At 43.5% G+C, this 13,088-nt stretch overlaps 1 protein-coding gene across 1 annotated transcript; it reads right to left on the minus strand.

The window, feature by feature from the left end:
- Positions 1-1,982: 1,982 nt before the first annotated feature.
- LOC119284897 (probable galacturonosyltransferase 14) lies at positions 1,983-9,679 on the minus strand. The gene is made up of 6 exons (XM_037564074.1): positions 9,224-9,679; positions 7,138-7,196; positions 6,892-7,047; positions 4,568-5,155; positions 3,322-3,624; positions 1,983-2,857 (listed from the first exon to the last, which is right to left on the minus strand). The coding sequence occupies exons 1-6, from the start codon at positions 9,525-9,527 to the stop codon at positions 2,561-2,563; spliced, it is 1,707 nt and encodes a 568-aa protein (XP_037419971.1). The 5' UTR covers positions 9,528-9,679; the 3' UTR covers positions 1,983-2,560.
- Positions 9,680-13,088: the final 3,409 nt, after the last annotated feature.

Consider the following 13,088-nt stretch of genomic DNA (forward strand, 5'->3'; position numbering starts at 1 on the left):
TTCCTCTTTCTCCTTCCCTCTCCTCTCCTACTCCAACATGGAAGGGGGGAGTCCTACTCCCGGTAGGAGTAGGACTCCTCATGGGGCGCGCCAAGGGTGGCCGACCCCCTCCCCCTCCTCCACTCCTTTATATATGGGGAGGGAGGCACCCCCTAGAGACACAACAATTGATCCCTTGGATCTCTTAGCCGTGTGCGGTGCCCCCTCCACCATAATCCACCTCGGTCATATCATAGTGGTGCTTAGGCGAAGCCCTGCGTCGGTAGAATATCATCATCGTCACCACGTCGTCGTGCTGACGGAACTCTCCCCCTCAAAGCTCGGCTGGATCGGGGTTCGGGGGACGTCATCGAGTTGAACGTGTGCAGAACTCGGAGGTGTCGTACGTTCGGTACTTGATCAGTCGGATCGTGAAGACGTACGACTACATCAATCGCGTTGTGCTAACGCTTTCGCATTCGGTCTGCGAGGGTACGTAGACACACTCTCCCCTCTCGTTGCTATGCATCACCATGATCTTGCGTGTGTGTAGGAAATTTTTTGAAATTACTACGTTCCCCAACAATACTTTGCCATCATGCGGAAGAACTGATCCTCTATCCTTTGCCAATACCGCTTGGCAGTTTGGTCAGTGTCAGTGCACGCATCAAGAGACACCGATTCCCATGCCTTGATCAAGATTTGATCTTCCAACTGCGTGTACTTCTTTGATCTTGCACACACTTTTGCTTGCGCTTGGTCGAAGACCCCCTCCTCAACCTCCTCCACCTCATCATCTTCCTCCCCATGACTGTGCACGCCACCATCCATCTCATTGTAACCGTAATCATAGATCGGGACTTCATCGATGTCGACGATGTTGTCCTCCAACAAGTGCACAAACTTGGCAGTCGCATCATGCAAACCCGCGCTACAATTTCGCTCTGTCACGAACAAGAGCAATGGTGAAAAGTGAAACAACTAGAAGAAATCGAAGTATCATACCTTGCGCTCATTTCGCCGAACACCTCGGGGGCGGGGGCGGCAGTGTCGTCGGTAGGCATCCTCAGGGTAGCTTTTGTCGGGGCAATCGGAGGAGGTGTTGGCGGGGTAGCTCTTGCGGTGGGCTTCTTGTGTTTCACACCTGAAACCTTCGCTTTCTTCGCCAGCGCGGGCCGGACCGGATTCGCAGCTGTGGCGGCGGGCGCGCGTGCCTTCCTGGTGGGGGCTGCGGGAGCGCCGCCTGGACGACGACGTTGCCTTCCGCTTGCGGGTGGCGCAATGGAGCCCTTGAACGGCGACGGGCGCGACATGGCCGGTGACAAGATCTGCCGGAGGGGTTGGCGCATGGATGACGTCCACGATGACAGGCGACGGCTGGGAGGCTTCTATAGCGGCGATGCAAAGCCGGGGAAGGTGGTCTGGAGCGGGCGGTGGGAGGTGGATGGCGGCGGAGGGAAGGGAAAGCGGGAACTGCCGTGCGAAAGTGTCCCTCCCGCCAATTCTCGCTACCGATAGGGATCAAGCTCGGGTCGGCCTCCCACCCCATGTATCTAAAGGTTGAGGGTGAAAGATTTGCCGCGCCCCGCAAATTTTTACAGGCCATGGTCCGATACAATGTCTGTTCAGGCCACTTTTTTCAGGCAAAACCGTAAACTGGCGGTTAATTTACAGTTTGGCGCGGTATAAGGGGTCTGCTAGAGACGGTCTAAGGAGCTTATAGTGAATTTAAGGATACAAGATCATACTGTGAAGCTCTTTTTTTCCTTAAGGGGGTCGTACTGTGAAGTTGTGACCTCTGAAACGACGATGGGCCCTGTAGCCCAAGGCCCGTGTGGCTGCTGACCTTGGACTTTAATTTCGGAATGGCATCATAGACCAGGACTGGTAAAATTTGGTTAACAGTTTGTAGGTGGAGAGCGCAAGACGATGGAGACCACTCGGTGCTTCACCGCAAACACCACAAAAACATGACTATTGCAACGGCTACTAACACTATACTATATAGCACAAATGCCGTTTCAAAGAATTAATATCTGCACATTTCTCAATTGTAACAATATCCTGTAGGTACACACAGCAATGGCATCATCTCTACTACAATCTTCTCCAACCTCTACCAAAACGATCACATAACTAGCGGAACAAAATTTCAAGAAGGAAAAAAGAATAGGTGGGAGGAAAAATAAACATTATAAACTGTCACGACCTTAGCTGCCTCCTTTCTTCACCGTGATGTTCCATTCGCTAAACCGTCCGCTGCATTATTCTCCGATAATGGATCAGCCCAATCCCAGAGGAAGAGACCTCACCAAGCTACCCTTGATAGTTATACTCCTATCCAAAAGAATGACCAACCAATATGATACAGATGAAAAGAATCGTGTACCCATATGATACAGATCAAAGTATCGAGGTATCTGCAACACGGTTGATGCAGGGGCGTGTCAGAGATATATGTATGTGTTCACTGATGATTGCTTTCCTCCTTCAGCAACAGCAATCCACCTCTCCAGTAAGCAAATGAATGGCGGGGCTATGCCCCCTCAGTTCAGTGTGTCTACACCATTTCTCCAAGTCCTTATCTGTCATATAGGGGCTCCAAAATATGGCAGTTTCTAATGAAGTCGTTGGAGTAATTTACGTGCTTCGTCCAAAAAGGTTGCAAGTTTTTAAAAGCAATGTCTAGCCATGGTTTGCACTGACCATTGTAGTGGACCACCGCAGCCTTCTTAACACTTTCTATGTCCGTGCTTTCTTGGTATCCTAAGCCAAGCATGTGCCAAGATGGGTCGATACCATGGACATGACCCCTGAATGCTATAAGCGCAGGTGGTAAAGTACCGAATTTCCAGAGAGTAAGACCGGCTCTTAGATTCTGCAAAAAAAAATGGAACAATTATGAAGATGAACAACAGTGCCAACAACTATAGCATGTATTAGCATCACAAAGTTTAAGCTTGAAACAAAAGTTGTGAGTAACTATTCTTTATACCCAAGTGGCATTTGATATAGGTAAGTGTTTCACTCTATGTATGGAGGAGTGAAGACAACACAGGATTGCAGATAGGGAAATAAAATCTTCATTATTTCTTTAACAGTTATACAGCAGATGTTAAAATCAAGTGCTTCATACAGAATTTGGAACACTAGACAGCACAAATGTGACATCAAACATGACTGAAGCCTGAACATTTTCAAGTTGGAAATGACATAACTAAACTATGCAGCACAAATTATAGATGTGTGGTTCTTCAAAGCATCAACTTATTCATATATAAGATTGTACCTTCACTTGACTGATTAAACTTAGGAGATTTTCGCAAGGTTAAAATGTGTTACCTCCTTCAACCAGAAATGGTATGTATCCCTAATGTTTGTCTTCCTCCAAGCTTCCAGATTAAAGACATTCATCCCATATGCCCATGCACATTCATCTGGGTCAAGACTTCGATCTATAACAGGGTGAGAGAAGTTGAAATATGTCCTGAAGCGCTTAGACATCACCCAATTATCTTCACCTCTGCATGTCTCCACAGCACCATTCACCTTTCCTTCAAGATCAATCTCCCAAAGAGGAGATAAATCACGCTGAACAACAATGTCATCATCAAGGAAGACCACCTTGTTGAGGCTTGGAAAGAGCTGGTTTAATGAGGACAGCATTAGTTTTAGGAATTGTGAGAATCACAACATACCATCAGCCATGACCTTACAAGCAAAAACAGTATCGACACAAGTAAAGAATATAGCAGAATTGGACAAAAAGATAACAGCATCTAGAAGAGGAGAGGGTGGCACATTTTAGCAGCAAGCAGAATGAATGTGGCAATCGTGCAGGAAGAACACAAATGTAACTTTTCATCTTAGTAGCATATAGAAAGAAAATCAAACATGGATATTAACAGTGAGATGGGTGGTTGGATATCTATCTTGGCAGGTTTCAGCATTCATCAACTTGGCATATGTGGATAGACCATATCTTTACTTACTTAGTTAGTTAGTTGCCATAAATGTCATATTAAGCAATTTTCCATGCTTGAACACATTTTAATGCTATTTTGGCAAACCCCTGATGCCACAAAAAAGGGAACCTGATTAGAAGGAAATTTAATTCACATTGGCTGCATAACCTAATATATCAGATCGGAGCATATTTATTACATATGATTTTATTTGAGTTTGCCCCAACTATCGATTTAGTGATACATTTTCACATCATTGTTCTATTGTGCAAGAATGCTAGCAGGCAACAAAGTGAACTCAGTAAGAAAGAAGGTGCCTCTAAGGTACTCCCTCCGTTCCAAAATAGATGACTCAAATTTCTACTAACTTTAGTACAAAGGTAGTACAAAGTTGGGTCATCTATTTTGAAACAGAGGGAGTAACCACTAATAATAAGTTGTTGAAATGTGCCATGGCATGACATTAATCTTGTCATGATCATGGAATATACTAGTTGTAAACATACTACTTGAAAGCTATACACTTGCAGTCTTGCACGACAATCCGAAACATTTGACACAAAGAACAGCCACTTGTAATAGATAGAAAGCCAAGGAAGAGAACATTTCTGATCAAAAGGCACCTCAGGCAAATAGATGCGCAGATGGTTAAGCAGGGATATGTATTTGGGGCTTCGGGCCTGCAGCTTGGAAGCAAGCACCCTTGGGTTGTCACTTGCACTGGAAACTGTTCCATGATCTCCATGATAATGATTTCTGACTCCACGGTGGTTTTCTATAGCCTCTAGTACTGGGACATTCTCTCTGGTCAACCAGTCAAACTGATGAACACCTTTCACTTCAACTATTGCAGGTGATACAGAATTAAGGGCAAACCATGAATGCATCCCTGGATATGTTTTTTTATCAGTGATAACATGGAAGACTACTTTATCAGGTACCGAGGAAGACCGTACAGTTGAGCTGACAACGACTGAAGCAGCAAGGATGTTATCACTAGCAAGAATATAATGCTGGAAGGAATTATCAGAAAGCAACGGTAACAGTTCAGGTGGTGGCAACTGTTTCCTTGCATGAGCATTTGAGGAGTATTCATCAGTAAGGCGCAGAGACAGGCAATGAATGCCTTTGGGAATAGCAGTTGAAGCATAATGTTTATACAGCTGTTCTGCGAGCCTTGACCTCTTTACCTCCTTATCCATGTTTTTCATCTGCAAAGAAGCGCATGACTAATTAAACATAGTTTGGAAACAAAATGCAAAGCTTTATAGCATATAGCAAACCAGGAATAATAGCCATGAACTAAGATAAATTGTGCCAGCAAGGACAAGTGCGGAATTCTACAAACCAGTATATAACAAATCAAGCTATTAACATAAAATTGCAAATGACCAGAACTGCAGAAACGCGTGCTCCAAAAATGGCAAGGTAAAAGGTAATTAGTTGCAAGTCATGGTAAATTACATGAATCAGCTGCAAAACACCCCTAGTGAAATGTGAGTTAGATAAACTTTTTCAAAAGATTACAAACAACAAAGAGCATATCATGCCTGCAATTTTTTTAGAAACGATTTCTTGGTAAGTTGTGTAGATCACAGCATATGGTAATAGAGACTCCGTGTTCTCACACAAGGGCAGAATTATTACATGAAAAAATGCAGTTCAACCTACTAATTCTATGGCTATGTCCCAGATCACAGAAAGATATAAAAAACTTTGCACAATCCAGAGTGACTGTTTCTTCCACTTAACAATATTTTGAGTTTCTTAGATTTTGCAACAGAAACGCATAGTACAAACCATATTGAAGACTACCCGTATCACAAAACAAATTTAGTTTGAGAAGTTAGCTGCTGAGGCACGCGCCAAGTAGCAATACATGATTGTTTGGATCCAGTCTTCTGAAGGATTTAGAGAATGCAGTGCTTTCTCAAAAATACTTTAGTATCAGAAGTTTGAGAGGTTTGGGTACAGCAGGCATTCCTATCTCAAATCCGTCATGTTAAAAGAAACAATAACAGCCTCTCTTTTTATATAGTTAAAAAAGGTGGTGCCTTAATTCCTAGGTGATACTTTCCCTTCCTAAGGGCCTGTTCTGAACTCCTCCCGCTCCACGCTTCTCCAACTCCAGACGAGGAGCCGGACAGAACGACTGAGCTCCGTGGAGTTCGCTTCTTGAAGCGTTGCCAGCCTGCAGTGTAAAATGATGAAGCTGCTAAAGCCCAGCTTCACCAAAAGGAGAAGTGAGAAGTTCGTGATAATTACGAAGCGATGCCACCGCGAAGTTGTAGAAAACGGTTCGTGAATATCCCCCGACGCCCCGCCTCGCTTCCATTCTCTGCGAGCCTACGTGGGCAACCCTCCTCCACAGAACGATGTAGCATGGGACCATATGGGCTGTCTCGAGCCGGCCCAAATTGGCGCTCAACAGGCCAGTTGCCTCCCATCTGGGCCGAATCGCTGGGAGAAGCTACTAGCGCTGCCGAACGGATGGAATCGCCAGGTGAAGTTCAAAGCTAGCTCCAGAAGCTAATTTTGTGGAGTTTGGGAAGCTTGGAGAGGTTCAGAACAGGCCCTAGGTTGTCCAACACAATTACGCAATGTAGAACATGGATCTGTAAAATTGCGTGCGAGCTAATTTTTGCAACACACATGCCAAAATTTCAAGTTTTACATATCTAAATCATATAGCATGCAATTCTGCAAACAATTGAAGGGTATACCCAAAGATTAAATAAAATATAGCTCTAGAAATATAGAAATATGAGCTGGTTAAACAACAAAGCAACTTCTTAAAATAAAAACATGTGGTATTTTATACACAGTACATCAAAATTGTGGTTTTCAGATGCCATGGTCTTCGGATGCTTTAAAATCCAAGCCGGTGCAAATTTGAGCTTCAAATAATGCAACAGTACAGATTAAAGTAGCATTGTTAGTTTCATACCGTAGCCTTCAACCTGACAGCAAATGTCCTAGCATCGTAATGGTTATCCTTCATCTCCGAAAGAAACTCCCTGAATGATTCTGGTAACTTCTTATCAGAAGTGGATTCCTCGTTGTTAACTTGATCAAAAATCCTATACAGGTCTTGCACCAGTCTCTGTTCCCAACAAGTAAAAAAGTAAATACATATTCCCCTCTACAAATCATGTTTTACCAACAGAAGAAGTCAACGAGTTGAGTGTCTTACCGTAGAATCACCCCCCTGCCTACCAAGGAAACTAGGCCCTATTCGCCTCCCCAAGCAATCTGCAAATCAGGATTGCAACAGTTACACCAAATATGTGCAGCAAACTTGTACATGTAGAGCTCATAGAACAAGGTAGCTAACCATAAGAAAAACATGACATCCAACAGAATACACATCTAGAGCACCAAAATACCGACAACCCATGGACAAACACAATCTTCCTAGTGCCATATCAGCAGCTTGAGAAAAACATATGCCTACATCCGAGCTAGAAAGCTTACACATCACAATCCAAACAAGGAGATCCTTTCCATACACAAAAACTAGCATATTCTTGGAGCCTATTGGCCAAGATCTCTGGCCACTACTACAGAGAAGCTCAAGAGCCAAAATGTGGAGCCTATTTGGCCAAAATCAATAGTCACTGCTATAGAGAAGCTCAAGAGTCAAAATATGGTTTAGCACCCAGGCAAAATGTACCAAAGGCATCAGTGTGGTAAGTGGTAACTTGACTTATCAAAATATGGGCACTATTGCAAAAATCACAAAGTTAAAAGCAGGCATCTGGACCTAGGCCATCTATCTCATCCTCCCAGTGGATGGTATATTCTGGACTGTTTGGGATGGTACTACGAGAATCTTTTTCATTTTCTAACCATGAAGCTGAATAGGGAGATAGATCCAACAAACCAACATTCAAGCTCTTACGGGTTAAAAAAACTCTCCACACAAGGCGGCGAACTGAAAGTCTCAGCAAAAAGAAATTAGACTTCAAATTCAAAATAAAACATCAAATAAAGTGATTACTTAGTCAGAACATGACCAGGGTATGCTGAGAGACTGGGAGAGGAGAACTATCTAGTAACCCAAATTACAAATCTAATCAGGTCAGAGCAGATTGCGCAGTAAGCCTGCTGCAAGGGATGCTTCAGTAAACACATTTAACTTCAATGGACGATAGAGAGGGTTCAGCTAATCAGCAGAGAGGTAGACTGATATTAAGAGAAAGCTGATAGCATCTTTCAGGGTATCCTTTCTACTGCAATTTTGCAAAGAGTTCAAAACCAATTCCTTCGAAATCCAACAGTGTGTCTGACAGCGCTACATCCAGCTCCCCAAGCTAACCCATCGATGGCTGAAAACTAAAGAGTGAAGATCCTCTATTTTGGCCAATAGCAGGAAATCATGCAGCCGAGTTATAACAAAATTAACTAAGCCGAAGCCTAATCATAATTCATAAACCCAAATCACTAACTCTCTTTGTTTCACTTCAAATCACCAGAGTTACCGTCATCAAAACCTGACACCTGAATCTCTAACTCGGTAAGTTTGCTGAAAGGGTTGGAGAGGAGAACTACAAGGTAGCCTGAGTTATAAGAATCTAATCAGGTCAGAGCAGAGTGCCAAATAAGCTTTCTGCAGGTGAATTGATCAACCAGGTGCATGAAAGGCAATAAAATAGCCCCCTGCCTTGGGTGTCCTCGGTTATCAATGAGAAGCAAAGAATTTGGGTAGGGTTCAGCTAATCAGCAAACAGTTGCAGCTTGTGGTATAATGATATGTAGGGAAAGCTGATAGCATTTTCCGGGGTGTCCTTTTCTAATCCAGTTTTGCAAGATTTTCAAAAGCAAGATTGAACTATTCCTTCCAAATCCAACAGTGTGGCGGATTTCCAGCGCCCAAATCTTTAACCCAGTCGATGGTTCAAAACTAGGGAGTGACGATACTACATTTTGTCCAATAACAGAAAATCATGGGGCCGAGATCTGAAATTAAACTAAGCCGAAAGCCTGATCATAAACCCGAATGACTAACTCTCTTGGTTTCACTCCAAAACACCAGAGGTAGATCAGGAAACCAGGCAAGCTGAATCCCCAGCTGAACAAGTGAGCCTATATCATCGAGGAACAAACAAACCAGACGTTTTCGACCCGAAATCTAAGGCATGAGCCATCTCCATATCTCCACATTCCCACCGACACCGCAAGACCGCACAGCCCAGGGCAGTGAGATCCAAGGTTCGCCGGCCCCAAAAGCACCGAATCACTAGGCCGCGGGGGGGCATCACAATCGATCTTATCCTTACCGATGGAGGAGCACTTGGTCCCGCCGGCCTCGAGCGCCGGCACGGCGAGGAGGATGAAGGCGAAGGGCAGGAGGCAGCCGAGCGCGACGACGGCCGGGAAGGCGACGGCGCGGAGGTACCAGGCGGCGCCCCACCCGCCGGCCCCTCCGCCTGCCCCGGCGGCGCGGCGGGCCGCGGGCGGCGGCGCGAGCGGCGGCGGGGGCGGGGGCGGCTGCGGCGCGACGCGCACCTTCATGGAGTCGACGACGCCATTGCTGCTGGAGATGGTGATGCTGCGCATGCTCGGCGAGATCCGCAGCTGCATCCTCCACCTCCCCCGCCGACGGCGCCGACGAGGGGAGCTCCGACGACTCCGGCGGCCTAGGGTTCCGGCGACGGCGGCGAGGCGGTGGCATTGGGCAGAGACATGCTAATCGCACGGGCGGTACTAATAGCAGGGAGGGGGGCGAAAGGAAAAGAAAAAAACGGGGAATAATGCTGCAGGTCGCGCGGCCCGTGCAAATACGAGCTGACCCGGGGGCCTATCAGCTAAAACTGCCACGGGAGGGATTCTAGGATTTCCGGGCTAGGCGAGGCTGGGCGTAATGGCGGGTTGCTTCTCCTCGCCTACCTCTTCCGGCTGTGATCCATGAGGGCGAACTAATCTGTGGGGCGTAATGGCGGGTTGCTTCTCCTCGCCTACCTCTTCCGGCTGCGATCCATGAGGGCGAACTAATCTGTGGTTGAATGGTTACTTAAGAATTGTGGTGTTCGCAGTTTATTAGGATATAAATCTTGATGTTCGTATTTATTTTTAATTTTCGCCGATGCATGTTTAATGGGAGGAGATGTTTCCGTCGATAACGAGACGGCTGTAGTGATTTCGTCAATCTCAAGATAATATACTGGCTCGGTCTCTCGGTAGGTTGTGTGTGTGCTCATAGGAGTAGGAATGTGTGTGTTTATAGGGATGAATGTATGCACGTATATATGAGCGTCTGCGTTAGAAAAAGACGAGGGGGAAATGAGGGATTGAATTTTAGTTTTGCGGCAATCAATACGGTAATCCATATCACAAGCACAAATGCTCTTGAGTGGCCAATAAAAGTGAAACAATATCTAAATATCTCTATTTCTATATTTATTATACTTATTTATATTTATGTTTATATTTATACTACTTAAAACGAATATAAGGTTTCATGTTTCATTTTCTTTCTGCCACCCTTTCATCCAACATTTCTGTATGATAATCACTCACCTTAATTTACTACTTACCTTCTGAACTAATTTCATTTTAATTTACTTATAAAACTTTTCATCAAAATATAAGGTAAATCATGGGAAGGATTTGACAAACATTTATTTACACAATCACACTAACATGAACAGGTAAATCACAAGCTAGCATGACATAATATTTATATCCCGTTGCAATGGACGTGCGTTGTCTTGGTCTACAAAAAGTACACATCAAGGATGAACACATTTTCTAAGGGTGTGCAAAATTTCATGGTGAATTGACATCGGGGGAGCTCGGGACCGAAAAAGAAAAATCATTGTTTCAAAAAATTGAACCTTTCTCAAAACCTTTTTTTTTCAGAGCTCCTCCGATGCCCAATCAATTCACTCAATTGCAGAATGTTGAACCTTTCTCAAAATGTTGCACTCCGTTACTAAAAATCATTACATATAATCACATACTTGACTAGCAAAATGTTAATGCATGTCACTAAAAATTATATGTTGGCTTCGAATTTGAATGTAGTTTTCGATGTTATTATTTTTTTCTATGCATAATTTATTTTTTATTAGCTAAAATAATGGTCAGAATATTACCCAAAATACGAGGGGGCTAGTAAATCAGGACATGGGGTAGTAGTATATGGTGGAGCATTGAGACCACAGTAAGGCAAGACCACCTGCACCATCAAAGGCAAGCTTGTTGTTGTTTCATTTTCCGTTTGCATAAAATTAGTATTGTTGCACTTAGGGACACTCTTCGACTACCTCCTAATCAATGTTAAACTTTATTATGTTAAATCTTATCAATTATCATTAACCAAGCATTAAATATATATTTGGATATAGCTCCTCTAATGGATTGTATCGTGTTGTTCTATCTAAATAGTTCTCATTTAATGAGTTTTCTGTGAGAAAAATATATGAGTTGTCTTGGTCTTGGTTCTAAGAGTTAGATCTATATTAACATGTGATATTTCTATCCTTTCCTCATTAAATAATGTGTCACTTTAGATTTTCCCCTTGGGTGTCATGACTAAGATGTAATTTAAGGGCACCCCTAATGCATTATATTTTAGACCATTGCAGTAAATATAACCCCTTCAATGCATTACATATTGTTGTTCTATCTAAAAAAGCTCTCATCTTAATGTGTTTTATGAGGTAAAAGAAATGAGTTGCCTTAGTTTTGGTACTAAGAAATATATCTAGATTAAATATGGTAATTGTCTATTTTCCTCGGTAAATAGAATGACACATAAGATTGTTTTCTTAAATGGCATACTTAAGATATAGTACATGGTAGAGCATTGAGACTGTTGTAAGGCGGAACACTGAGAATACCCTTACCATCAAAGGCAAATTCGTTGTTATTTCTTTTCCATGGTTCATAAATTTTGGACTTGTGTTGTTGTGCTCGGGATTACTCTTCGACTGCTTCATGATCAACATAAAATCTTTGATATGCCAAATCCTACCAATCACCATTAACCGCTTGTGTTGTTCAAAGAAACCTAGAAAGGCTTTGAAAAGTTGCTAGCAAAATGCCCAGAAGTCATGAGCTTAGCTCAAATCTACTACTCATTAAAGGCCTGTTCGGCATCCTACCGCTCCACACTCCCGCTCCCGAAGTTGGCGGAGTTGAAGTTAAAAATTGCGGAGCGAGGGAACAGGCGCTCCCCGGATCCTGGAATTTCACGGAGCAGGGGGTTGCCGAATAGGCCCTAAGTAAACTGCATTATAGCTAGTTGATTTAACGTGTGCAACTGGTATTCAACCATGAATATCTCTAGCACAAAAAACTACAATCTCGGGAACTAGTTAGGACATGCCACTTTCAATGTAACATGTCGGAGTACAGTTTGACCATAGTTAGGTATAAACATTTTTTGCAATAACTAATATTTAGGTAACACAATACTCCATAGCTTAACATTTTCTTAAATCGCACTTTTGAGGAATTCTCACAATATGCAAAAGCAGTCCAAAACCACTATATACCACTCAGAGCAAATAAACCAATGGGCTTAGCAATGAAACCCTTAGTATGGGGGGTGGGGGGGGGGGCGTCACTGGGCATGGAAAAGAAATACTTATGCACAAAAAAGATGGCTCGATCTCATGAGACAATGGCAAGAGATTCTATTACAGCATTGTGTCTGTGGTGCCTCCAGTTTACCATGGGCAAAGAAAAGAACTGCGAGTCGCGTTTTTCTTTGGCTAAGCTTCATACAATTTTGGAAGGACCAATCCACATGAATTTACTCGCTGCGCCGTCTAAAGTCACATCCCACACAATTTTTCCATGTTTTAAACTTTTTTACAAATTCTATCGCAAAAAAAAACCTTTTTTACAAATTGTAAATGAATTGGTCGGAAGTTTTCACGCAAAAAATTCACATACTAGACATTTCATACTTATATTTTCTCAATTTTTCGTTTTAAAGTTCCTACGGTTCATCTTGCAAAAAAAAGTTCCTGCGGTCCAAAGAGGCTCTACGTACGGTTGGAAGGGACCGCGGAACCGGACCCTAGAACCACCGACATTCCATCCCCCACGGCCGAAACCGCGGTGCTCGATCATGTGTCTTCTTAAGCACGTACTGTACGTACGTAATGACGCTAGCGATCAAACGCGACGCCC

This window comes from Triticum dicoccoides, chromosome 4A (assembly GCF_002162155.2).
Source record: "Triticum dicoccoides isolate Atlit2015 ecotype Zavitan chromosome 4A, WEW_v2.0, whole genome shotgun sequence".
NCBI lineage: Eukaryota > Viridiplantae > Streptophyta > Magnoliopsida > Poales > Poaceae > Triticum > Triticum dicoccoides.